This window comes from Saccopteryx leptura, chromosome 12, assembly GCF_036850995.1.
Source record: "Saccopteryx leptura isolate mSacLep1 chromosome 12, mSacLep1_pri_phased_curated, whole genome shotgun sequence".
In the NCBI taxonomy this organism is placed as follows: Eukaryota; Metazoa; Chordata; class Mammalia; order Chiroptera; family Emballonuridae; genus Saccopteryx; species Saccopteryx leptura.
This window is the reverse complement of record NC_089514.1, coordinates 29,720,403-29,745,379: the sequence shown is the minus strand read 5'-3', so window position 1 is coordinate 29,745,379 and position 24,977 is coordinate 29,720,403. Positions and strand designations below refer to the sequence as shown.

The window sequence follows — 24,977 nt, the reverse complement described above, 5'->3', positions numbered from 1 at the left end:
GTGGGTGTATTTCTAAGGAAAAATGTTCTCTGCTAATGGACATAGACAAAAGGGAAGTGAGTACCAGAGGAGCAGGTTGGCAGGGAGAGGAGTAAAAGGGGCCACATATTGGTGAGAGAAAGTGGTTTGACTTGGGTGATGGGCACAGAACTCAGTGAATAGTTCACATGGTATGGAGATGTACACCTGAAACCTATGTGTTTCTATGGACCAGTGTCGCCCTATTAAATATAACTTCTAAATTTATAAAAGGGCCATTTAGGCCCTTCAAATTACAGAATAGCTTTCTTTTCTTTTTTAATTACATGAGATGCAGGGAGGTGGAGAGACAGACTCCCCCATGCGCCCCAACTGCGATCACCCAGCAAAAGCCCCCAATGGGGGGGTGTTCTGCCCATCTGGGGCCGCTGCTCCATTGCTCGGCAACTGAACTAGTTTAGCGCATGAGGCAAGGCCATGGAGCCAACCTCAGTACCCAGGGCCAACTTTGCTTGAGCCATTCAAGCCATATCTGTGGGAGGGAGACAGGGGTGAAGAAGCAGATGGTCACTTCTCCTGTGTGGCCTGACTGGGAATTGAACTCGGGACTTCCACAAGCCAGGCTGACACTCTACCACTGAGCCAACCAGTCAGGGCCCAGAATAGCTTTCTAAAAATGCTCTCTATAGGGTAGTATTAATCATTCATTAATTTTTGTTCATTTAACATGTTATGAAGTTCCTAGTGGGTAGCACACCTAGTTCTGGTGCCGGGAGGTTAGCAGGAAACAAGACAAAGAGCCTGCCTTCAGAAAAATTAACTCTTGTAGAACACGCAAGACGGTAAATGAGCAAGATGATTTCAGAAAGTGATACCGGCTGTGTAGGAATACACAAGGCAATGATAGTGATGAGGTGGGAGGGAGAGGAGAGAGGGAGGATATTTTATGGGCATTTGTGATCGGGGAGGTGAGCCATTCTGACGGAACCAAGGTCTGGAAGCAGGAATGAGCTGAACTAGCGCATAGTATAGGCCAGTGTGGTCTTCCCTCCTCTACCTCTGCCCTTCCGTTACCTAGTAGGCAGAGGGACCTTTTACAACCATAAATCAGATCATATGTCTTTTCTTCCCCAAAAGCAAACAAACAAAAACCCACTGTGGTGGCTTCTCTTTGTGCTGAGAACAAGCTCGCACCACTTTTCATGGCTGAGGAGGGAATTGAACTCGGGACTTCCACAAGCCAGGATGACACTCTACCACTGAGCCAACCAGCCAGGGCCCAGAATAGCCCAGCCCTTCGCAAGCTGACTGCAGCTTCTGCCCCTTCCGTTCTTGCTGCTGGTCCCCCGTGCCCCCCGCCACACTGGCAGGATTCACCGTCAAGCTTGTAGAGGACGGAGAGAGAAAAGAGAGGACCAAGAATGACTCAGGGGTCACAGCATGAGTGTGAGGTGCAGGGCACTACCATTTACAGGCGTATAGTACAGGCAAAGGTTCTCCTTTGTCTTTTATTATTATTATTGATTTTAGAGAGAGAGACGGGAACCTAGGTCTGTTCCTGTTTGTGCCCTGACCGGCAATCGAACTGGCAACCCCTGTGCTTCTGGATGAAGCTCTAACTAACTGAGCTATCCTGCCAGGGCTCAAAAATTCTCTTTTGGATGTTAGGTTAGAGATATCTGTGAGAAATCTAAGAGGATCTATGTGAAAGAAACTACATGGGTGAGACCAGAGCTTAGAGGAGGGAATGCCATTAGCACATGGACAATGGTTAGAGCCCTGGGATTGGATGAGAGCACCTAGGAAAGACAGGAGGACTGGACCAAACGCTGACCTTGGGACAGGAAGACAAAGCAGCAAAGGGACATGAGAGTTGCCACAAAGAAAGCAAGAGAAAAACCATAAAGTTAAGTTACATGCTCAAATTAGTGCAAGGTCCCCATGAGGTCCATCGATGAGGATCAATTCTTTAGATGGCTCTATTATCATGCCTGATGAAAACTTTACCAAAGTCACATACCTTTTTTTTCAGCATCTACTATGTTACCTACTTGAAATTCTTACCTTTGCTCCAGGGTCCCCCACTCCACGTAAACCCATTGGTCCAAGGGGTCCTGGTAATCCTCGAGGTCCCTAGATGACAAATGAGGGAGAGAATGAGAAATCTTGTTGTTTGCAGTGTTCATGAAGAAAGACAGGAAGAAAGGAAGAAAGGAAAGAAAGAATGAAAGCACGAGAGAGGGGGAGGGAGGGAAGGTAGGAAGGAAAGAAAAAAATGAAGGGAGGATAGAAAGAAGGGAAAATGGGGGAAAGGGAGGGTAGGCAAGGAAGGAAGAAAGAAATAAAAGCAATGTCCAAACTTACAGGCACACCGGGATAGCCATCGCCTTTGAGTCCTGGAGCTCCCACTGGTCCTTGAGGGCCCTGGGCACCCTGGGTAAATTTTAACACCAGGTGATATCATAAGACTGAACTATGAGACACTCAGCAAAACTTAAGCACAGTAAAACCCAATGTTCCAAAAGTGGATCTGATATGCACAAAGGAATGATTTGAAAAATTTTAGGAGGAAATCCTGCTCTATATGGTAACTCATTATCTCTTTATAAGTCTTATCCACTGAGTACGGTGGGACTCATGGAATGCATGTAGGGATATAGGAACCATTACCAATTTCCTACAGAACATTATAGTGTGTTCTGTACGAGACACACTCCAAGGGATTAGAAGATGGCTGGCTGCTAACATTTTAATTTTTAAAATGACAGATTTTTACTGCAGCATAAATTAGGGAAAAGTATAAATATGAGAAAATTTAGTAAGCACCATGTGAGAAAGAGTAAAAAAGAATACAGAGCAAAATATCAAGTGTAAAGTAGGAGAACTGTGTGTTAATGTTACATCTATTGTCTTCCTCAATGGGGCCTGAGTCACATGGGGAATAAATAAGTCCAAGTGAAAAATTAAAAAAGATTCATTTAAAAAAATTATAAGGAAATAGGACACTGAGTCTGTGGTTCATACTTTGAGACCAAGGCAAAATTATAAAAATTGCTTTGTATTGATAAGCTTAGGCATCAAATGATGTTTTTAATAGTAACTACTGGTTTCCTATGTAGAAGAAAAAGAAGGGTCATTATTGCTTTTTGAACAACAGTTTTTTGAGATGTGTAACTCTCTACAAATAGATTATAGAAACTTTTTGCTAAAGTATTGATAAAATGGAGAGAGAGAAAGAAAAAACTGAAGAAGACTCCTCTAGAAGATTTATTGACTATCTCTGTTGCCCTTACATTTAAAACTTGTAGTATTCCCTTTATACCATATTCCATTGTTACTATAACTCTTTCAATGGCCCTTGCCAATACACATCAATTATTCTGATCAAGTACTGTTCATGTTTTGAAATATTTATGGCTTTTACCATAATAGACCAAGAAACTCTACTAATAGATAGGCCTTTGTTTTCCAAGACTGGAAATAAGCCACAGGGTTTTCAGTACTTTTCTTACACGTAAACAGATGCTGAAATCCAACTGCCATTATTCTAAAACAAAATGGTGCGCAAAATCCCACTCCCCAAAATGTTCCTAATTCTACTAGAAAAGAGTGATTGATTGGATGGGGGGAAATCTGCATGCCCTGTAAGCAATGAGAAAGTTAAATTAGTTTGAGGACCATTAATGCAACAACTATTTTTTCCCCATTAAATTTAAGAGACTGGTTTTATATTATTAACCTTCTTAAGAATGATCATCTTCAGAACACATGTAGTCACTTATTAAAATTTACTATTAAAACTTTATGATTGACCATCCACAAAAATCTACATAAAGTTGTGTGACAGAGAGCAAAAGCAAGGCCTTCTGGAGAGGTGAGTTTGGATATAACTCCAACTACAGGAGACAGGCCCCTTCCCAAAAGCATTTTATTATGCTATTCCAACTGTGTTTAAGGTTAAAGCTTTAAACATCCATATGGGATATATCCCAAAATAAGATGTTCGTTGCTCTCCATGCTGACACAAGGAGCAGGCCAACACCAAAACAAAGCAGTAACAGATTTCTGGTTAAGTTAAAAGGAAAAGAAAAGCGAGATAAAAATTCACTTTCGGTTTTTATTTATAAATCCCGAGGCTATAACAAATTAGCAGCAGCTGCTGCTGTTTATCCCCTGGCACCCACACCAGGGGTGGGGGTGGGGGACATTAAAACATTTTTTTTCCTAGAGAAATCTATCCTCTCTCCTGCAAAAATTGCAGTTAGCTTGTGACTTCGGATGTTCACAGGACCATCAGGAGATGGGGGGTAACAGAAGTGTTCTTTCTCAGACTTTTATTTTGGACTCCTCGCAACACATTTTTTTGCCACTTGGCCTCTTTGCACTAGATTCAAGAAAATGTCTTGCAGAGTGATTGAATTTGAAGTGTGTCTTTCATTCAACATAAATTAGGGCAGAAATCTTAATCAGATCTTTTGAAATGGGCTTTAGGGGGGATATGGGAGCGCCCTGAAGTAATACAGAAAAGATGAATTAATATGCCAAAACTTCCATCAGGTATTTAAGCCCACAAATGATTAACAGCCAACACATTAGGGAAGAATGACAGAAAGAGCATCTTTAGAGGCCAAAGGATTAGAAAATGCTTGGAGTGAAGAGGCAACTAGCTTTAAATACTGTCACCAACAATGTCCAATGATGATCAGTAGAAAACAGGTGGGGTTTATAAACCCTAGCTGTATATGTAATTGGATTTTATTTCTTTTGTAAGGAGTAAGATAGAGAGAAGTAACTATAAATCATAAACCTAGGAATACACAGATCCAGGAAGTTATCAAACAATATGAAAATTGTCACCCAAATGTTCTTGATCAAGGTCATAACTAGAGCTTTAGCATTAGGAAAGTTGGCATTTTCTCCTTGAGTTGTACATTATTTGGGTACCCATGTGCTTCAGTGTCTGGGGATTTGTTCTGGTTTATCCGGGACTTTCTCTGTTTCAGCTTGAATACCCTGCATCTCTGGAACCTCCGTCCCCAGTTAACCAGAAGATTTTCACTCCAGCAAAGATGACTGCTAACGTGATTAAGAACAATGATGGTTAAGATCCTTCCTTGACCTTCAAAAAGAACTTATACCAGTACATAATAGGTTTTAAATTCTATTTCAAAGATGGTCCTAAGGTGGTTTTTTTTGGTTTTGTTTTTTTTTGTATTTTTCTGAAGCTGGAAACGTGGAGACACAGTCAGACAGACTCCCACATGCGCCCGACCGGGATCCACCCAGCATGCCCACCAGGGGCGCCACTCTGCCCACCAGGGGGTGATGCTCTGCCCCTCCGGGGCATCGCTCTGCTGTGACCAGAGCCACTCCAGCGCCTGGGGCAGAGGCCAAGGAGCCATCCCCAGCACCCGGGCCATCTTTGCTCCAATGGAGCCTTGGCTGTGGGAGGGGAAGAGAGAGAGAGAGAGGAAGGAGGGGAGGGGGGTGGAGAAGCAAATGAGTGCTTCTCCTATGTGCCCTGGCCGGGAATCAAACCCGGGTCCCCCGCACACCAGGCCGACGCTCTACCGCTGAGCCAACCGGCCAGGGCCAAGGTGTTGTTTTTTTTTGAAAATCACTGATGTTAGTGCTTGAACCCTTTTATCTAGAAGAGACAATGGGATAGAACTGAGGCCAGCTTCAAAGCTACATAACAACATGGTACTAATTTACTGAGTTCTGATTTGGAGCTCTGAAGCCTTTTCTCATGCCTGGGGATGTGCTTTTTGACATTTGGAATGTTCAATATTGCTGCAATGCTGGGAGCTGTGTGAGAGGAATGGCACTTTGTTGCCATGGAAAAATAGAAATGACTTCTAAAGATGTCTTCCCCTAGAATTATTTGCATTTTCACTTAAAATAGCTCTGTAAGATAGATAACAAAGCAGAGAAATGTGACTCAATAAAGCTTCCAAAATGAACTTTTTAGGCAGTGTTTTGTAGGAGAGATACATTGGCCATTAATATGTAAACAAAAAAGGCTAGAGGCCATATAATCTCGTATCACAGACATTACAAAAAGGGTATTTTCAAACAACCATTTAGTCAGCAAAAATTTATCCGTAGGAGTTATCATCCCCCACATTTATGAAAAATAAATGATCTGTCGGCTTGATTTTTTTTAAAGGGAATAGCATATTCTTCATTTGAGTTCATCAACATAGATTCTCAGTCCTTGACTTATCATGCATTAACTCGACTTTCATTCTCTCACATATAAAAAAAAAATTAAAAGATCATGAATAAAGCATATACCTTTGGTCCTCGAATAGCAATGCCAGGTTCTCCTTTAAATCCAGGGACCCCGGGTCCTCCTCTGTCTCCCTGCACATTTCAAATAATGTTCAGAGTTTCAGACTTCAGGTTGCCCGAGAAAGCACAATGGCAGGGGGCAAAAATAGTGACCGGGCAATTTGTAAAGGGCTTAATCCGTCAGTGTCAGATCTTGAGAATACACTCTGCTAGTATAGTTGAGGGGAATTTCAAATCCTAAGTAAATAAAACCTGTCATTAAAGACTTCTAAGCTGGTTAGAGAAAGCCCACTAAAATCAGAGGGGCCCATCTAGACTCTTATATTTATACCGTAAGAATGTCTGGGAATGCTCTCAAATCTGAGTGGATTTCTTTTCTGTCACATTTGCTGATCACAAATCCTAGCAGAGTCTTCTTAATAAATGCGGTAAATTATTACTTGCATTAAGGTCTAGGATTTGAGGGAGGTAATTCAGGTGAAATGACAAATTCCACCGGGAGCAAGAAATCTGGTTTCTAATCTTACATTTGCTGCTGGGCTTTAGTTTGCTTAATCTATCAGGTTTGACCTAGATAATATTTTGGGTTCATCCAAAACTAAAATTCTAGTTGACTGATATCAATAATTCCCCCCAACTGTCTAAGAAAAAGAAAAATATCCCTATGAATGTGTACCTTTGGCCCAGGTGGTCCAGAAATTGATGCTCCAGGCATCCCAAAAGGGCCCATAACCCCTGGATCACCCTAAAAGCAGAGCAAAATACTCATTATTTTCAAGCAAAAAAGAAAAACAAACAAACAAAAAACTGTATACAGGGATTATATTACAAAAAACATAGAAATGTGTTTCCAGCACTTAAAAACACTAGGATCTGGCCCTGGCCAGTTGGCTCAGTGGATAGAGTGTTGGACCGGAGTGCAGACATCCTGGGTTCAATCCCTGGTCAGAGCACACAGGAGAAGTGACCATTTGCTTCTTTTCCCCTCCCTCTCCCCCTTCCCTTTCTCTTCCTCTCTCGCAGCCAGTGGCTCAATTGGTTTGAGCATCAGCGCTGGGCTCTGAAGATAGATCAGTTGGTCCAAGCATTGGCCTCAGACAGGGGTTGCTAGGAGGATCCTGATCGGGGCACATGCGGGAATCTCTCTATCTCCCCTTCTCTCACTTAAAAAAATAAATAAAATAAAATAAAATACTAGGACCTGTCTGTTTCACAGAACCATGTGAAAATATTTTAGTATCTTTGTTAAACCACTACTAAAGTTATTGATAAATAAGGTTTCAGTGCCTGTAACAAATGCATTAAATTAATTCCTAAGTATTAGGGAAATTTTATCTCTTGTGCATCCTTTTATTAGCTAACAAAAATTATGCAATTCCTGGTGCTTCCCTTTTGTCATTTGCCAGGAAACTCAGAGGGAAATAATTGCTCAATAATAACATTATCTGCAGCATAAATTTTGGGTATACTTTGGATATAAATAATGTTTTTATAGTTCATAATGTTTTCCTTTGTTATTTTGTTTTGTGGCCCTTTGTATGACAGTTTTCCATTGTAAACTATCTCATATCCATTTTTGGAAGTAGGGAACATATGGTAAAAAAATAAATAAATTTTCAAATAGAAAAATTCAAACAATTTTTCTTGGTGTCTCAATATTGAGTCTCAATAAAGACTCAGTTTGAAATAGTGAGTAGTATTTATGTTCTACCTAGGGACAGCACAATTATCTCTTTCCCCAGGCGTGAGGGGTGTGGGTCCCTGAACCCAGGGACTCTGTTCCCGGGGACAAGCTGTCAGTAGACAGAAAGTTGGGCGCCAGGTGAGAGTTCTAGACCATGAGTCTCAAATTTTAGGGAGTAAGAAATCATCAGAGGTATTTGTTAAAATACAGAGTCTAGGTTTTCAGTCCCGGAGATATTGAAACAATAGTTTTTTCAGCTCCAGTTGACATTCAATATTATATTAGTTTCAAGTGTATTAGCATAGTGATTAGATATTTATATAATTTATAAACTAGTCATCCCAACAAATCTAGTACCCAACTGGCAGCATACAGAGTTATTACACTATTATTGACTAGAATTCCTACGCTGTGCTTTACACCCATGTGTCTACTTTGTAACTGCCAATCTGTGCTTCAATCCCCTCACCATTTTCTCCCACCCCCCAACCCACTGCCCACCTGGCAATCGTCTGTTTATTCTCTGTATCTATGCATCTATTTGTTTTTTTTTTAATTTATTTTGTTTTTTAGATTTCATATGTAAGTGAAATCATATGGTATTTCTTTTAGTATGACTTATTTTTCTTAGCATAATATCTTCTAGGTCCATCCATGCTGCCACAGATGGTTAAAAATTTGATCTTTTATATGGCTGAGTAATATTCCTGTGTGTGTGTGTGTGTGTGTGTGTGTGTGTGTGTGTATATATATATATATATATATATATATATATATATATATATATATACCATATCTTCTTTATTCAGTTCATCTATTGATGGTCAGTCCCAGATATTTTAATTCAAGAGCCCTAGGGACTGGGCCCGGCTATATAAATTTTTATGCAGCACCTTTGCTGACTTTGATAAAGTTACATTACCACACTTAAGCACACCATGCAAGGCAATTATTTTTCTATGGCCGGGGCCTATAGCAACTTCTGAATATTTGATTGTTAGTAGAGGGAACTGACATACAGATTTTCTCTTAGAAGCATACATATTCCAATGAAGAGAACATATGTCATGCAATTAAAAGAAGGTGCACACACTCTACAAAGTGTTTACAATGACCCATTTTGCATTATTAGAAAAGAATATTAGGACTACATTATATATTATTATCTCATCTTTTAAAGTTTTAATTATTTAGATTAACCTTATAGTATTAAAATGATAGTTTCTGAATAAAAATTACAATTAAGAATAAATAGACAACAAACATACATTGGAGTGTGGCCAAATTTTTTTTCACTATTAGAGATTTGTAATCAACCAGTTTGGGAACAACTTATCTAGAATACATGCAGCAAGCCGCAACTGTGGGCCGAAGCACCCCGCCATCTGGTTTTGTACAGCCACGGGCTGGGAATGGCTTTCACCTTTAAGTGATTGTTATACCATTGCGTACATAATATCCTCGATTTTGCCATTTGGACTGCAAAGCCTAAAATATTCATTATCTGTATCTTTATTGAAAAATTTGCATCCTGCTGCCTTAAAGAATGAACTATTCTCAATATCATGACCTGACCACCGATACCCAGCCTCCTTTGGGAGATGCACTGGTAATGAATGACTCCTGCCCTGTGCCACGTTCGTCTTCATAGCCGAGGCCTCCTGCTCTGCCCGGCCCCCTGTGTGATGGACAGCTGAGCACATCGGCCTGCTGGGGCCCAGATCATGCCCCTGTACGTATGTACCAATCCTTAATTCGAAGCCTACAAGGTGATGGCACATGACACACCAGGATTCTGGCAACAGATAACCATATTGTTCAGTCATATGGCAAAGAAATAAAACATTAACCTGTTAATTTTTCACTAGGACCAGGGCAAAACTATGCTTCCAGATTTCATCTACTCTATATATATATATTTTTTTTTTCATTTTTCTGAAGCTGGAAACGGGGAGAGACAGTCAGACAGACTCCTGCATGCGCCCGACCGGGATCCACCCGGCGCGCCCACCAGGGGCGAAGCTCTGCCCACCAGGAGGCGATGCTCTGCCCCTCCAGTGCGTCGCTCTGCCGCGACCAGAGCCACTCTAGCGCCTGGGGCAGAGGCCACAGAGTCATCCCCAGCGCCCGGGCCATCTTTGCTCCAATGGAGCCTTGGCTGCGGGAGGGGAAGAGAGAGACAGAGAGGAAAGCGTGGCGGAGGGGTGGAGAAGCAAATGGGTGCTTCTCCTGTGTGCCCTGGCCGGGAATCAAACACGGGTCCTCCGCATGCTAGGCCGACGCTCTACCGCTGAGCCAACCGGCCAGGGCCTACTCTATATTTTTTAAGAAACCAATTTCTGTACTTTTAAAATACAAAGTTATATACATAGAAGATAATAACTCTATATTAAGGTGTGATTATGCTTTCAAATATAACAGTTCTTCAACCAGAAAATGCATTATTCCTAAATACAGAAAAATATTCACATTGAATAACATTAAGACATAATAGTACAATCACTGTTAATGATAATACAACACATTTCTTATAAAGTGGGGCTTCTCATCCTGTGCTCTGTGAACTACCTGCAACAGAAGGCTTTTTTTTTTTTTTTTAAGAAAATCAGATTCCTGGTTCCCACTCACCAATGAAATCCAATTCTTTTGGGCATGGTGCCAAGAAATAAGGACTTGTGACAAGCTCCCTGGGGGATACGGGGGACACAGATGGTTAAGAATCCCTGGGCTACGAGGGATGCTTTGTTCTTTACCTGTTCTAATCACGCCAGTACCATTTTTGTTATTCTCTAATAGTCTGGTCCTTGTCTCTTTTTACAATTAGCATCTTCCAAGAGGCCTGAGCTCTTAAGTTTGCAATTTCTGTTTCCTGACACATCCAAATCACCTCAGCCTTCTCTCCTGCGAAGTCAGGACATGTATATAATTGCTGGCCTCACATTGTCCCGTGCTTCTTCCTGAGCACCGTGTCCCGGACAATTCCTCAGGACATATGTCCTCCACTTTCCGTTTCACAGTATTGATTTTGCTCTCTCTGATTAAACACTGGAATTCACCTCTTACTAAGTGCCGGGAACTTTGGTGAGTGTTTTATTAACTGTTCTAATCTTCCCAACAGCCTTGTGAAATAGATACTGTTATTACTTTCTTTCTTTTTTTTTTTTTTTTTTTTTTGTATTTTTCTGAAGCTGGAAACGGGGAGAGACAGTCACACAGACTCCCGCATGCGCCCGACCGGGATCCACCCGGCACGCCCACCAGGGGCGATGCTCTGCCCACCAGGGGACGATGCTCTGCCCCTCCGGGTTGTCGCTCTGCCGCGACCAGAGCCACTCCAGCGCCTGGGGCAGAGGCCAAGGAGCCATCCCCAGCGCCTGGGCCATCTTTGCTCCAATGGAGCCTTAGCTGTGGGAGGGGAAGAGAGAGACAGAGAGGAAGGAGGGGAGGGGTGGAGAAGCAAATGGGCGCTTCTCCTATGTGCCCTGGCCGGGAATCAAACCCGGGTCCCCACACGCCAGGCCGACGCTCTACCGCTGAGCCAACCGGCCAGGGCCATTACTTTCTTTCTGTGATTGAAACAACTGGCTCCAGAAGCTTCCGGGGTGGAGCAGGATAGGAATCCCACTCTCCGCCTTCTGTAGCTCCAATTTTTATCACCCACTCTGCCTCTCAGCCTCGGATTCTGTGGGTTGTTCAGCAAAACAAGATGATAGAGAATTGATATCTCCTTTGGTCCTAACTTTACCCCAAGTTTTTAAAAAAATTTTCCATTGATTTGAAAGAAGGAGAGGGGAAAAAGGAGGGGGGAGATAGAAAGAAGCAGCAACTTATTGTTCCACTTCATTGTTCCATTTAGTTGTGCGCTCATTGATTGCTTCTCACACGTGTCCTGACCGGGGATCGAATCCACAACCTTGGCATGTTGGGATGTCACTCTATCCTCTGAGCCACCTGGCCGGGGCCTATAGCAACTTCTGAATATTTGATTGTTAGTAGAGGGAACTGACATACAGATTTTCTCTTAGAAGCATACATATTCCAATGAAGAGAACATATGTCATGCAATCTTTGTGTCCCATTCTGTTATGGTCTAGAATAGTATATGTTCCAAAGCCTTTTTGATTTGGGGTTTTTTGTTTTGTATTTGTTGAGAAGGAAATGGGAAATCAAAATTACAGTAGAAATCTACTATTCTACTAGAAGCAGACACAGTACAATCTCCCCAAGGGGAAATGAGAGGGTAAAAACCTTACCTTTGGCCCTTCGGGCCCCGGAAACCCCTTCTGCCCTTGATTGCCTTTGCTGCCTTTCTTGCCTTCATCACCCTGGCAAAATGGTATAAAAATATAGTTGTATTAACAAACCCTGCTCAGCTGTGTAACAACCACATCAGGGCCGCGTTCTGAACTGATACCAGATTTAAAGCGATCGGCCCCAAGCCCGCTCAGTCACACGGGCTTGTCTATGTCCTCTAGCAGACTGGGCACCTCAGAACTGCTCAGTCTTCACCATTTATTCAATATGATTTAACGTTGTTAAATATCTAGGTCCAGTATCTTTCTTTGGGGACTTTTCCTTGAATTTATAGTTCTTTTGCACCCCTGGTCTGTTAACAGATGGATTCTGAGACAGTTACAGGACCAGCAAGAGATTTATCTACACCAGGGGTCCCTAAACTTTTTACATAGGGGGCCAGTTCACTGTCCCTCAGACTGTTGGAGGGCCGGACTATAAAAAAAACTATGAACAAATCCCTATGCACACTGCATATATCTTATTTTAAAGTAAAAAAACAAAATGGGAACAAATACAATATTTAAAATAAAGAACAAGTAAATTTAAATCAACAAACTGACCAGTATTTCAATGGGAACTATGCTCCTCTCACTGACCACCAATGAAAGAGGTGCCCCTTCCAGAAATGCAGCGGGGGCCGGATAAATGGCTCAGGGGGCCGCAGTTTGGGGACCCCTGATCTACGCTTTTCCCAGCTGTTTTTCAGGTCTCATGCTATTTCAGTTTTATAACATGAAATGAGATATTTTTCAAACCCAGCCCCATTTCTTCCTCAATGGGGAGTCCAGTTCTTTCTTTGAAAGGAGACTGATAATTCTTCTGGTAGAAAGATCTGTGAGCATTAACCTGGGATGGAGCTAGAAACTGCCTACTAACTGTTCCCCAGACTGCTTGTGTACACCAGTGTCCCCCAAAAGAATGTTTTAACATCAACCAGAGGCCCCCAAGCTTTACAAAACTAGCCTTAAACTAGGGCTCAACCGCAAGACACCATATCTGAGCACGTGCCTAGCTCAACTACTTCAGTTTGCAACTGAGACCATTTATGGAATAAATGACTATACCATGGTTTCTGAACACGCATCAGAAATCACCTGGAGGGCTTTTTAACCCAGAGGTTGCTGGGCCCCCCATCCACAGTTTCTGATTTAGTAAGCCTGCATTGGGACCCAAGAATTCACATATCTAACACATCTCCATGTGATATTGGTACTGCTGGTCCAGCGACCACACCTTGGCAACCACTGGACTATATCCCAGGTCATTAGCAATGCAAAAACACCACCAAGACCTCCCATACGAGCTGGACAGATGTAATTAACCCCTCAAAGTCCATACTAATGTAGAGCAGTAGCCCAGGTAATAAAAAAGTAACAGTTGAATATCCAAATATTACTTATTGTATCGTTATAATTTCCCAATAGAGACAAAAATCTAACCCAAACTATTTATTTTCTTCCATTCACTACCAAATTTAACTTATTGACCTAAGTCACCCCAGGAGACAACAACAAGAACCCAACTAAATAATAAAGTGCCTACAGTGTACCATAGGGGTTCGCTGGGCTATGTGACATATTCCTGTCACTCTTCTCCCATAGCCTTGCATAAGCCACCAGCCACCTCAGAGCATACATCCAGTGGCCTCGCTTTTCAATGCACAGTCTCCTTACTCCGGTGGTGGCATCTGACACCCTTTGACACCCTTTCTCCTTGGTTTCCCAACATGGTAGCTATATCACTGTCCTGTTTTGAATGTACGACAGGAAATTCAAACCTCAGCTCCGTTTCTCACAGATGTCATTCATTCTTACAGCTTCAGTTATTAACTCAAGGGTCTATTTTCCAAAAGTATACTTTAGAACACATTAGTTCCCCCTGAATGTTAATAGGCGAACATTTCTATAAGTATTTTCATATGATGTTGAGAAGATATTCTCTGTCCACACTCCCTTCTCCCCCCCCCACCCACACACTAAGGGTCTCATAATCTAGTAAGCCTATATATAAATTGTTTGAAATTCTACAAATATATTTAAATTTTAAACTCTCACATTGAAGGTTAAAGACTCAATTTTAGCCAATATTTTTCAAAATATAGACTTCTTAAGCTATCAATTACTATATTAATACCATTATAAATAGAGTACTAATAAGTATACGGATATTACTTGTACTTTCCTCATCTAGAATTCTTCAGAATGTTTATACGGGCATTGATGACTGTACATAGAAACTGCAGGGGCATCTGGCACCTTAGAGGCTGTGAGTTATGTCACAAATGCTCTTATTGATGAATTTGGGTAGTCTCATCTTGACATGTAAAGATGCTATTCAATAACATCTACAATATCTAAAATGAATTTATTCCAAGTTGTGCAAGTAAAATTGCCACTTACAAGATGATATTTCTTATTACTGTGCTAAATTCCATACATAAAGAAAATTGATGGACTTTCAAGTCTCAAGGATGTATCTCAAGGCTTTTTTCCTTTCCTGTGTGTTTTTAAAAATGTCTGTCTGGTTATTTATTAAGAAAAACATATGTTGAACTCTTCATACAAGCTGGATCTTATAATAGATGTTAGGAAATAAAAATGAGTAATTCATACTTGCTTTCTTCCCTAGCTTACAAGCTAGTATCCATAACTTTGAGCTAGAAGTAAACACACTTGATAGAACATGAATAACAACCAAATGTTGTCTAGTTGGCTCTTTTAGTATCAGAGAAAGAACACAAGCTGTCTGCTTCCGCCAACACCATCAGTTCCATACCTTGGAGCCAGGTGGGCCTTTTCCAGGTAGTCCTTCCGGTCCTCTTACTCCCGGAAGCCCTGCTTCTCCCTGGAGGAAATGATACGGGGATGTCTTAGCTGACCCTTTAGACACAGTATATATCAGTCTACCTTGTTTCTTCTTATGACCCGTGGATTCTCTGCTGCAACCCTCCAAAATTAGACCTTAACTCTACTCTCAAAATTAATTTGAACCAATTAATGTCAAACTCTAGTTCAGCCCAGGACACCCTAAATGTCATGAAAAAGTCCCAATTTCTCAGCCAATTTCCAAAGCAATTGGCTCACTTTCTTTGGGCTCATCATTCACATTTGGTGGTTTGTTTTTTAAAAATCATGAAAAACCTTCAGCCTCTCCATCTGTTGTTTTTCACTACTTCTATTGAAAAATGAGAATTTCACATATCCACTCAAAATTCTTCAGGAATTCTTTATCATGGCCTTACTTCCTAACTGCATTCACAGATGCTTCTTTTAGAGGAGAAAAACGTGTTTTTCTCTACGTTTAAATTAAAGTGCTTTCTAGGAATCCCAAGAAGACTAGGTCACTGGAGAATGTCATGGCCAAAATGCTAGAGAGAAGGCAGAGGTATGAGATAGTACTTATCCTTTCATTGTTGCTCTCTTTTTCTCTGAAGTAAGTGAACAAGGAAATTTAGACGTGTGGGGTCTTTTTTGTCTAAAAGACTAAGTTCGTCCTGGATGGTATAATTTGAGGTCCTGCAAGACCAAGGATCAGTGTGGTTGGTTGTACAGTTTTTACTCCGATGTGTTCAAAACGTAGTTACCTTCTTCCCTGCAGCTCCATCTTCTCCTGGCACTCCTGGCTGTCCTGGGAGCCCTATTGAACCTGGCGCCCCCTGGTGGATGAGCAAAGATTTTTTTTTATCATGCATCTCCATTTTGAAGTATTTGCAATTAGATATAAAAGCCTCTAAGCTTAGAAATCTAAATAGTAATTAAACTATTGAAACTCAGCCAAGTTATTTAACCTCTCAGGGTCTCAGTTTTGTATTATGTTGTTTGTTAGGGCTTAAGTTGACCCCCAAGAGGATACACTGGAATCCTAACCCTTGGTACGGTTGAATGTGACCTTTTTCAGAAAGAAGGTCTTTGCATATGTAATCAAGTATAGATGAGGTCATTAGAGTGGGCCCTGATCCAATATGACTGGTGTCCTTATAAAAAGAGGAAAAACTTCATGAAGACGGGTGTATGGGGAGAACACCATGTGACAACAAAGGCAAAGATTAGAGAAACATAGCTGCAAGCCACACGGTGTCACAGATTGGCCACCACAAGAAGCTAAGAGGCAAAGAAGGATTCTTCCCTACAGGTTGTGGATGGAGCCCTGCCCTACACACACATTGAATTCCTATTTTCAGCCTCCAGAACTGTGACACAGTAAATTCCTGTTGTATTGAGCCACACAGTTTGTGATACTCCATTACAACAATCCTGGGAAACTAACACAAAAGTGACATGAAAAAATCTGGGACCTAACATCATTTCCAGCTCTAATACTCAATAATTCTACTTGCTTGCAAGTTAATTTGTGAGTACGTTCTTTAATATATTCAGAGAAAACACGTACTCCCTCCAAACAGTATAAAAGTGTCCTTCCTGCATTTATTACAAGCAAAATATATTAAAAGTAATTGAAAGTCATTTCAACTACATCAAATGAAAAAGGCTACTGAAAAAAAGCACAGTGAACATAAAAATAAGTAGGAGATAAGGAAGATGAGGACAGAAAATAATAAACTTGAAAACAAAAAGAAGAGCAACAAACTTAAAGGGTAATATTTAGAAAAAGCACAAATAAACACTATTAGGAATTAAAGAGATACAATTATATAAATTGTAAATGTGTGTGTGTATATATATATTTATTTATTATTTATTTATTATTATTTTTTTTTTGCATTTTTTCAAAGTTAGAAGTGGGGAGGCAGTCAGACTACCGCATGCACCCAACCGGAATCCACCTGGCATGCCCACCAGGGGGCGATGCTCTGCCCATCTGGGGCATTGCTGCATTGCAGCCAGAGCCATTCCAGCGCCTGAGGTGGAGGCCATGGAGCCATCCTCAGTGCCCAGGCCAACTTTGCTCCCATGGAGCCTTGGCTGCAGGAGGGGAAGAGAGAGATAGAGAGGAAGGAGAGGGGAAAAGGTGGAGAAGCAGTTGGGTACTTTTCCTATGTACCCTGACTGGGAATCAAATCCGGGACTTCCACATGCCGGGCTGATGCTCTACTGCTGAGCCAATTGGCCAGGGCCAATGTATATTTTTTAACCATAGAAAATTTCTGTGACAAATTAGAAAATATGTTGGAAAACATTAATAAATAATCTTCACCAAAAATATAAATTACATAAATAACAAAAAAGAATGAAGAAACTATATAAACTAATGATAGCTTTAAGTAAATTGAATCAGTGACTAAAGAGCCCTCACTTCTTCTTCTTTAAACATCACATGCTTAGCTGGTTTTCTAGTCAAGCCTTACCAAATTATTATACCTTTGAAGAACAGATATTTCCTATATTACACAAATAGTTCTGAAAAATAAAAAGAAGTCTATACAATTCATTTTATGAGACTAATATCATCTTGATTTTTTTAAAAATCACACCATAATCAGACAAGAAACTAAATTATAGACCAGTCTACTTATAAAAATAGATACAACTTAAGGTTCCAGTCAAAATGAAGGAATAGGGACTAGATTTAATTTTCTGTCTGATACAACTTAAAAAGAAACCGACCAAATATATGAAACAATATCTCTCAAGACATTAGACAACAAAGAATAAAGGAAAATACCCCTAAGAGAAGGGAAACAGGTTAGATGGATGCTACCATTTCCAGTTTATGGCCTGGATAGTTGCCAGGCCCTGGTGCAGGGCGGGAGTCCCAGGGAAAGTTCAGGAGATTGAGACAAAGATGGCTGGGGGTAAAAAAAATTCACAGAATAGATTTCCAAAACGGGAGTTACATGGAAAGAACTGTGACCTGCTGAGCTTCTTCCTTGAGTATTTAGGTGAATACTGCTCAGCACAATGTGAAGAAACCACCCAAGGCCAGAAAAAAAAACCAATCAACTGAAAGGATTAGAGAGAACCAACAGCAGACCAGAAATAGCACCTGCTCCTCATGGGAAAAAGGACCTCACGATTCTGAGGGCAGGCTTAGAGATCTAAAAATGGGCCTTGCCTTAGTTAATTTCCCCCAAAATTAACCCAAGACTAAATGCTGTTCTTTCCCTACCTCATAAAACTTAAAAGCAAGACCAAAAATCTCAAACTGTTTTCAAGTAATTTAAAAAGCATCCAGAAACAAAGCTAAAAAAATATCTACAGGGATACAAAAATATCCAGCACTCAATAAATAAATAAATAAATAAAGGTAAAATTCACAATGGCTGGCATCTAATCAAAAATTATCAGGCATTTTTAAAAGCTTGAAAATACAGCCCTTTGTGCTAAGAAAAATCAGTCGATTAAAACTGATCCAGAAAGCGAGACAGGGGGACAGGCTTAGCAGATAAGAACATTGAAATAATTATTATGACTGCATTCCACATGGCTGGTAGAATACATGGGTGTTCTCTGTATTGTTCTATAGAGAATGAAATATTTTATTTTTTAAAGTAAGAGATGCTTGAGATTGCACATCTCGTTAGCAGAACTGGAATTTGAGCTAAGTGCGGAGCCCTCTCTGCTCTGTATTGCCATAAAACTACCGGGTAACAGAAGTGGGGGACTTCTTCTAGACTTAGGGAAAGGGTTGCTCAGGAAGCCATAAAACGCAGGAAGGCGAGTAACCCTTACTAAAATCCTAACGACTAGGTGTGCTTTGTTTCATAATAGGACAGGTGGTAACGTTCTTAAAGAATCACTCTGCCAGAAAAGGGCCTCTGGTGCTAATAAATAAATGAATTTTAAAAATAAGAGCAGTATTTCAAATACACCGATTTTGACTATTCTCAAACAGTTATCCTGACTATCAGACGCTTTTCTGAATAAATACTTTAGTATAAAGTAAGAGATGACACATGCATGACCTGTATTTCACTTGGATAGAAATGAAACTTGGAATATTACATAAATTATCTAAATGCTTCTGAGCAACAACATAGTCAACTCACCTTTGGACCTGGTACTCCAACCCCCACTGGTCCTCTAGGGCCTGGTGGTCCTATTTGGCCTACTTCTCCCTAATAAGAAAAGAGCATTTTAAGAGTATTTGACTTGGGCTGCAAAATGAAAATAACATATTCCTGTTTTTGATCTGCTAAGAGCCATCTTACATCAATAAAATAAGAGCAAACTGAGCTTCACCACATTTGGAATGCGTAGTGCTCTGGCTTAAAATAGAGGCTATGTGATAAACTCAAAATTGATTTTAAGGAGCCCCTCTCCCCCCATAAAGGGTACCTAGAAATGATAGACGGTTATAGTCTAGAATGACTAAAGTTGACACATGAGAAGCCAGTAAGATTGATGCTGAAGAGCAGTATCACAGCTGGAAAGAACAACCTGAGCTTTCAATGACATGCCCTGAATCAGAAATCTCAAGGACAGTAACCGTATTCTATGGAGCTGCTTTTCACATGCTCATCACTAAGGAGTGTGCTTGAAGCTGAGACCTCTCAGAGAAGTGCTTTATTTATTTAATGATGATTAGTGCCTGACCAGGTGGTGGTGCAGTGGATAGAGCATCGAACTGGGACACGGAGGACCTGAGTTCGAAACTGAGGTCTCCAGCTTGAGCATGGGTTCACCAGCTTGAGCTCGGGGTCACTGGCTTGAGCATGGGGTCATAGACATGACCCCATGGTTGCTGGCTTGAGATCAAAGGTTGCTTACTTGAACCCCAAGGTCGCTGACTTGAGCTCAAGATCGCTGGCTTAAGCAACGGGTCACTTGCTCTGCTGTGGCCCTTGAGTCAAGGCACATATGAGAAAACAATCAATGAACAACTAAGGTGTCGCAATGAAGAATTGATGCTTCTCATCTCTCCCTTCCTGTCTGTCCCTATTTGTCCCTCTCTATGTCTCTGTGTGTGTGTGTGTGTGTGTGTGTGTCACACACAAAAAAAATAAAATTAAAATAAATTTTTAAAAATGATCATTTGTGATTCTTTGAAGCAATGTTAAGAACAGCTAATTAGGGAAGAGGTGCCATGCCTCTCCCCAAGGGATAAATAATAGTTCTAATTTAGGAGATAATTTGATTCCTAAGTTTATAGAAAATGTTTATTTGGGTCGTTCCTGACTCCATCTCTTTCACTAAGTGTTTCAGAAGCTGGGCCTAGTCTGGGAGCGCTGTCGAGAATGGAGTCGGCCCAGAAGGGCACGTCAGCACAGACACGCTCCACTGACACCACTGCTCGAGTTGCTAGAACAGGGTCCCAGAATAAGTAACAGTAATAAAGAAAGCAATAAATGAAGATTGTGTATATAAAAGTTTCTAAGAGCATAAGGAACATATATTATTTTTCCTAAACCATTAGGAATATTAGTAAGATTATACAGTAAGTTAAGATCTTTGATTTTTAAGTTCATTTCATCTGCTGCCTTCCAAATGCCTGGCCACTGCCCAGAAAACAGCAATTAGACTATAGACATATTAACCTCCTCTCTTACTGAGAAAGTTACCTTAGAACCAGGTAAGCCTTGGCCTGGGGGTCCCTGAGGACCAGGAGAACCAATAGGACCTTGGATTCCCTTTAAAATAAAATAAATAGTATTAGTGAAATTAAGAATATGGATAAGAACAGTTTCAAATCCTCTAAAGTGAGTTTAGTTCCTGTTCCATAATGTATTACTAATACTCAGTATCAGTTGAATGAGATGGCAGAGGCTGCTAGTTGAGTCATAAAGTGCATTCTCCCCTTCTTCCAGGGTAAGAGAAATTCCAGCTGCCCCACGTGGCTGCCTAGAATGAAAACCACGTTGCCCAGTTCCTGTGGCAGCCGGATGTTGCCATATGACTGGATTCTGGCCAACGGAATGTGAATGGAAGTGATGTGTGTAACTTCTGCTTCATGCTAAAGGTAGAGAGAGGTATGCCTCCTCCCCCACACCGGTCTGCAGTGGATGAAGTGAAGACATGGGTTTTCACAGATCATGTGGAGGAAGAAGGCACCCTCAGAATGGCAAACCACAAGGAGGAAGTCTGAAGCCCTGATGGACACAGCCGCCACCCCAGCTGGGAGTTCTAAATAAGAGAAATAACATTTCACCTTGTTAACCTGTTTCACCGCTCAGTCACATGCAAGCAAACCTATTTCCTAGTTGTTCCGACTGATATATATCAAGAGGTTAAAGTGAAGGTTTGATAGGCTCTAAGGAGCGGCCGGCAGAGGGCACCAAGCTGACACACGTTCAATCATTTGACTCACTCACACTGTAGGTACAAAAGGGGACGGAGAAGGCTTTTATAGGTTCTTCCTGGAGAAAGGAGTCGTCAATTTTTTTTCTTCGGAGAAAATGAAAGGGGTTAAGTTGCTTCGCTCTTTACCCCACTCTAGAAAGGAAACTTCAGTGAAACCACTTAGAGAATTTGATTTTTAAAAGAAAGCTACCAAATTTTATTTTTTAAGAACTCTTTTTAATTGAACTTATTGGTTAACAAAATGATACAGGTTTCAAGTGTATAATTCTATAACACGTCATCTGTATGTTGTACTGTGTGTTCACCACCCAAAGCCCAGTCTCCTGTCACCGTTCATCCCCCTTTCCCCTCTTCTACCTGTTCCCACCGTCCCCTTTCCCTCTGGAAGTCACCATAATGTTGTCTGTGCCTGTAAGTTTTGTTTTGTTGGTTAATCCCATCACCTGTTTGAACCACAGGGGCTGATGCATGCCTGGGCGAGCTGAAGTGGGCGTGAAGCCGGGAGGGTTGTGGTGGGACCAGCCTGAGTATCAGTCTGTGCCAAGGCCACGCGAGCTTTTCCTGTGGACCCATGTCCATTGAGTGTGAGACGGCGGGGGGGTGGGGGGGAGTTGGTGCTGTTTTGAAGCCTGTCAAAGAGGGCCTGGAAGAGTAGTATCGGGGCTCCACAGGAAGAATCAGTATAAAATGAACCCCCAGAAAAGTGAGGCTGCTGGGGAGCAGAAGCTGGAGCAAGGGGGGGGGGCCTCTACCCACGCCCGCGGAGGGGCAGCCCTGGGCCAGTGCAGGGCCCTGCAAGAAAGAGCATCAGCATCTAACACCTGCCAAGACCAGAGGACCCAAAGCCACCTGACTGTGGATGAGCCAAGAAAGAATTTCGTGACTCTGGCCAGGTGGTTCTGTGGCTAGAGCATTGTCCCACTGCACCAAGGTCATGGGTTCCGTCCCTGGTCAGGGAACAGAAGAGAAGCAACCAGTAAGTGCACAACTCAATGGAACAGCTAAGTCAAACAATGAGTTGATGCTTGTCTCTCACTCTCTCTCCCTTCCTTTCTCTACCTCTATCTCTTTCTCCTTTCTTTCTCTATCTCAAATCATTGGAAAATTTAGAAAAGTAAAAAAAAAAAAAAAAAAAAAAAAAAAAAAAAAGAATCTCAGGCCCCTTCCTTCGCAGGGACCACAGGTTCTCCACGCAGTTCATACCAGATGAACAGAAATAGAAAGGAAGAGTGATGCATTTACTAGATAGTTTTTGTTAGACAATTAAAACTGTGGTTTGCTGCTAAGAGTGGCCCTGCAACTGTCTTTTAACTAAAAGTGATAAGTCTATCATTTGGCAATATTTTTTTTTCCATAGAAGGACAAAGAAAAACCTTCCCCCAGTTGTATAGCCAGTAGTTGTCACTGTCATGGCCAAGCACATGCAGGTTCCCATTACATTCAGGCAGACGGTAAAGAAACAGTGGAGCCAAAACATGGTGGGCAATTCCTTTATTCAAGACTCGCACCAGCCGATGAGCAAACACACAGGGCTCCCAAAGCCACTGACACATTCTCCGGTTCTACAACCAGGAGAATCTTCTCAGGTTTTTCCTAGAATCAAAGGCCCCACCAGTCTCACCGGAGCTCGCAAAAGCCCCTCAGTTCCCATCTCCTTTTCTCTCTCTGCTCTCTTTCTGCCAACATGGCTTCTCTCTCCTCTAGCACACCTTAGCAAGACAATGGCCCTTCCCAAGCAGGAAGCTAATTTGCAATTTCACAGATCACATACCTGCTGCAGCCCAGCGCCATTTTTTAACACTAAAAGTGAGCAAACTCAAAAAATACAAATGTTACGAACTCATTAGCCCAACACCCAATGAAAAGAAATTTAAAAGGTGATCAGAAAGAAAGTAAGATTCTTTGGCTTACAGCCCACAAGCCATGACTGTACATTTAATGGTTACAGAAATGTAATTATTTTTATTATAAATGTTATGCCTTCCTCTAGCTAGATAATAAAGCAGCTTGTTCATTTTTAAATTAGAAATAGTATTCCTCTCTCTCTGGCTGAGGGAGTCTAAACAATTTGAGAAAGCTAAATTTTAAAATATTGAACCTTTATAAGAAGGAATTGTAAGGTCGGTGGATAATGGGGGATGGTCACGTGGGGAACCCAGACCTGCGAACTTTGGCTAGGACCGCCCACAACCAAGCGCGCCAAAAGAAGCTTCGCAGGAACCCTTTGGAAAAAAGTGACCATCTGCCAGGCAGTGAGATTTCACCACGTCATATTAGCCCGACTTCCCTAGAGGACTCCTTTAAATATCTCCCACGTGGTTTAATCCTTGTGACTCTCTTGGCCTCCATCTTTCCTCGGGGCCAGGGAACCTTGCCTGACAGGAAGCGCGCTCTGTACTCAATAAAGCCTTTTGTTATTCCACACTTCGTGGCTCCAGCCCTTTCCTTCCTTCTCAGCGGGGAAAAATACCTTGCAGGAATTCTTCCTAAATTTTACAGTAGTTGACCAGAAGCATGCAATGAGACAAGGAACCAAAAACTTCCAATGTGCCTATATGTGCATACACATGTAATGGCATTATTTATATTTTATTTTAGAAAAGATTTGAGGTTGTCAAGTTTGCAAACTTTGAGGGATATGATGTGCTTGTTGCTGGAAATAGAAACAGAAGTTTTCTCATAAACAGATGAGTGGGAAATTCATTTCTATAAGAGAAATAGGAAGATCTAATAATAACAGGAAATCAAGAGATAAACATGTTAAATCAAGGATAAGAATAAAAATGAATAACTGCATGCACGAAGGTTAAATTTAAGTAGAATTTAGATCATTTGTCTTACAAGGATAAACAGAATTTTCTTGTTCAGCGCAGTTTACAAATAGCACATTCCATGCCATCTCTTATCCAATAGGGCTCAGCTCCTAACTGACACATCTACCTTAAAAGCTTTTTTTTCACTTGGAAAAAAACAGAAAGGGATGAGAAAACAAAAGAAACCAAAGAGGTGTGAGGGCTCTTTTCAGCTAAAGGAAAACATCCTCCAGGAAGAACCAGCATTAAAGGCAACAGGAAACTGCAGGTGGTAGGTCCAGAATTCACAGGCCATCTGGAAAGACTTGGCTTGCTTTGAACCTCAGTTTCAGCCTCAGAGTGGTGACTCAGCACCAGGAACACCACAAGACCCAGGGTGTGGCATTCTGTGCAGCCACTTCCGGGATCAGACGCAAGCAAATAAGCTACAAAGCTTGAGAATGCCTGGTCACGCAGTCACCCCGTACATAGTCAAAACAGCCAGCTCTTCATGATTATCTAAATATTGTTTCACAGGTTTATCTTGGTTTGTCTTGCACCTTAATTCTCCTCATCTTATTACACTAGAACGTCTACCAATGGAGAAGAAATAGAAAGAGAAGTAAGTCCGACTTTGCTGTTGCTTGGATTAACAATAATAAAAATATACTAATTACTTAGAAGATGACTAGAAATAAACTCAGAATTAATACCAATGAGAAATTTTAGAATTAT

At 41.3% G+C, this 24,977-nt stretch overlaps 1 protein-coding gene across 1 annotated transcript in view; it reads right to left on the bottom strand.

The window, feature by feature from the left end:
- COL28A1 (collagen type XXVIII alpha 1 chain) overlaps nt 1–24,977 on the bottom strand; it is a 169,901-nt gene that overhangs the window by 69,855 nt on the left and 75,069 nt on the right. Inside the window, exons 17-25 of the mRNA XM_066353840.1 lie at nt 20,712–20,780; nt 19,200–19,268; nt 15,837–15,908; nt 15,029–15,097; nt 12,211–12,282; nt 6,950–7,018; nt 6,277–6,345; nt 2,344–2,412; nt 2,044–2,112 (exon numbers count right to left, since the gene is read on the bottom strand). Coding sequence (XP_066209937.1) covers nt 2,044–2,112; nt 2,344–2,412; nt 6,277–6,345; nt 6,950–7,018; nt 12,211–12,282; nt 15,029–15,097; nt 15,837–15,908; nt 19,200–19,268; nt 20,712–20,780 — 627 coding nt within the window. The remainder of the gene's footprint in view (nt 1–2,043; nt 2,113–2,343; nt 2,413–6,276; nt 6,346–6,949; nt 7,019–12,210; nt 12,283–15,028; nt 15,098–15,836; nt 15,909–19,199; nt 19,269–20,711; nt 20,781–24,977) is intronic.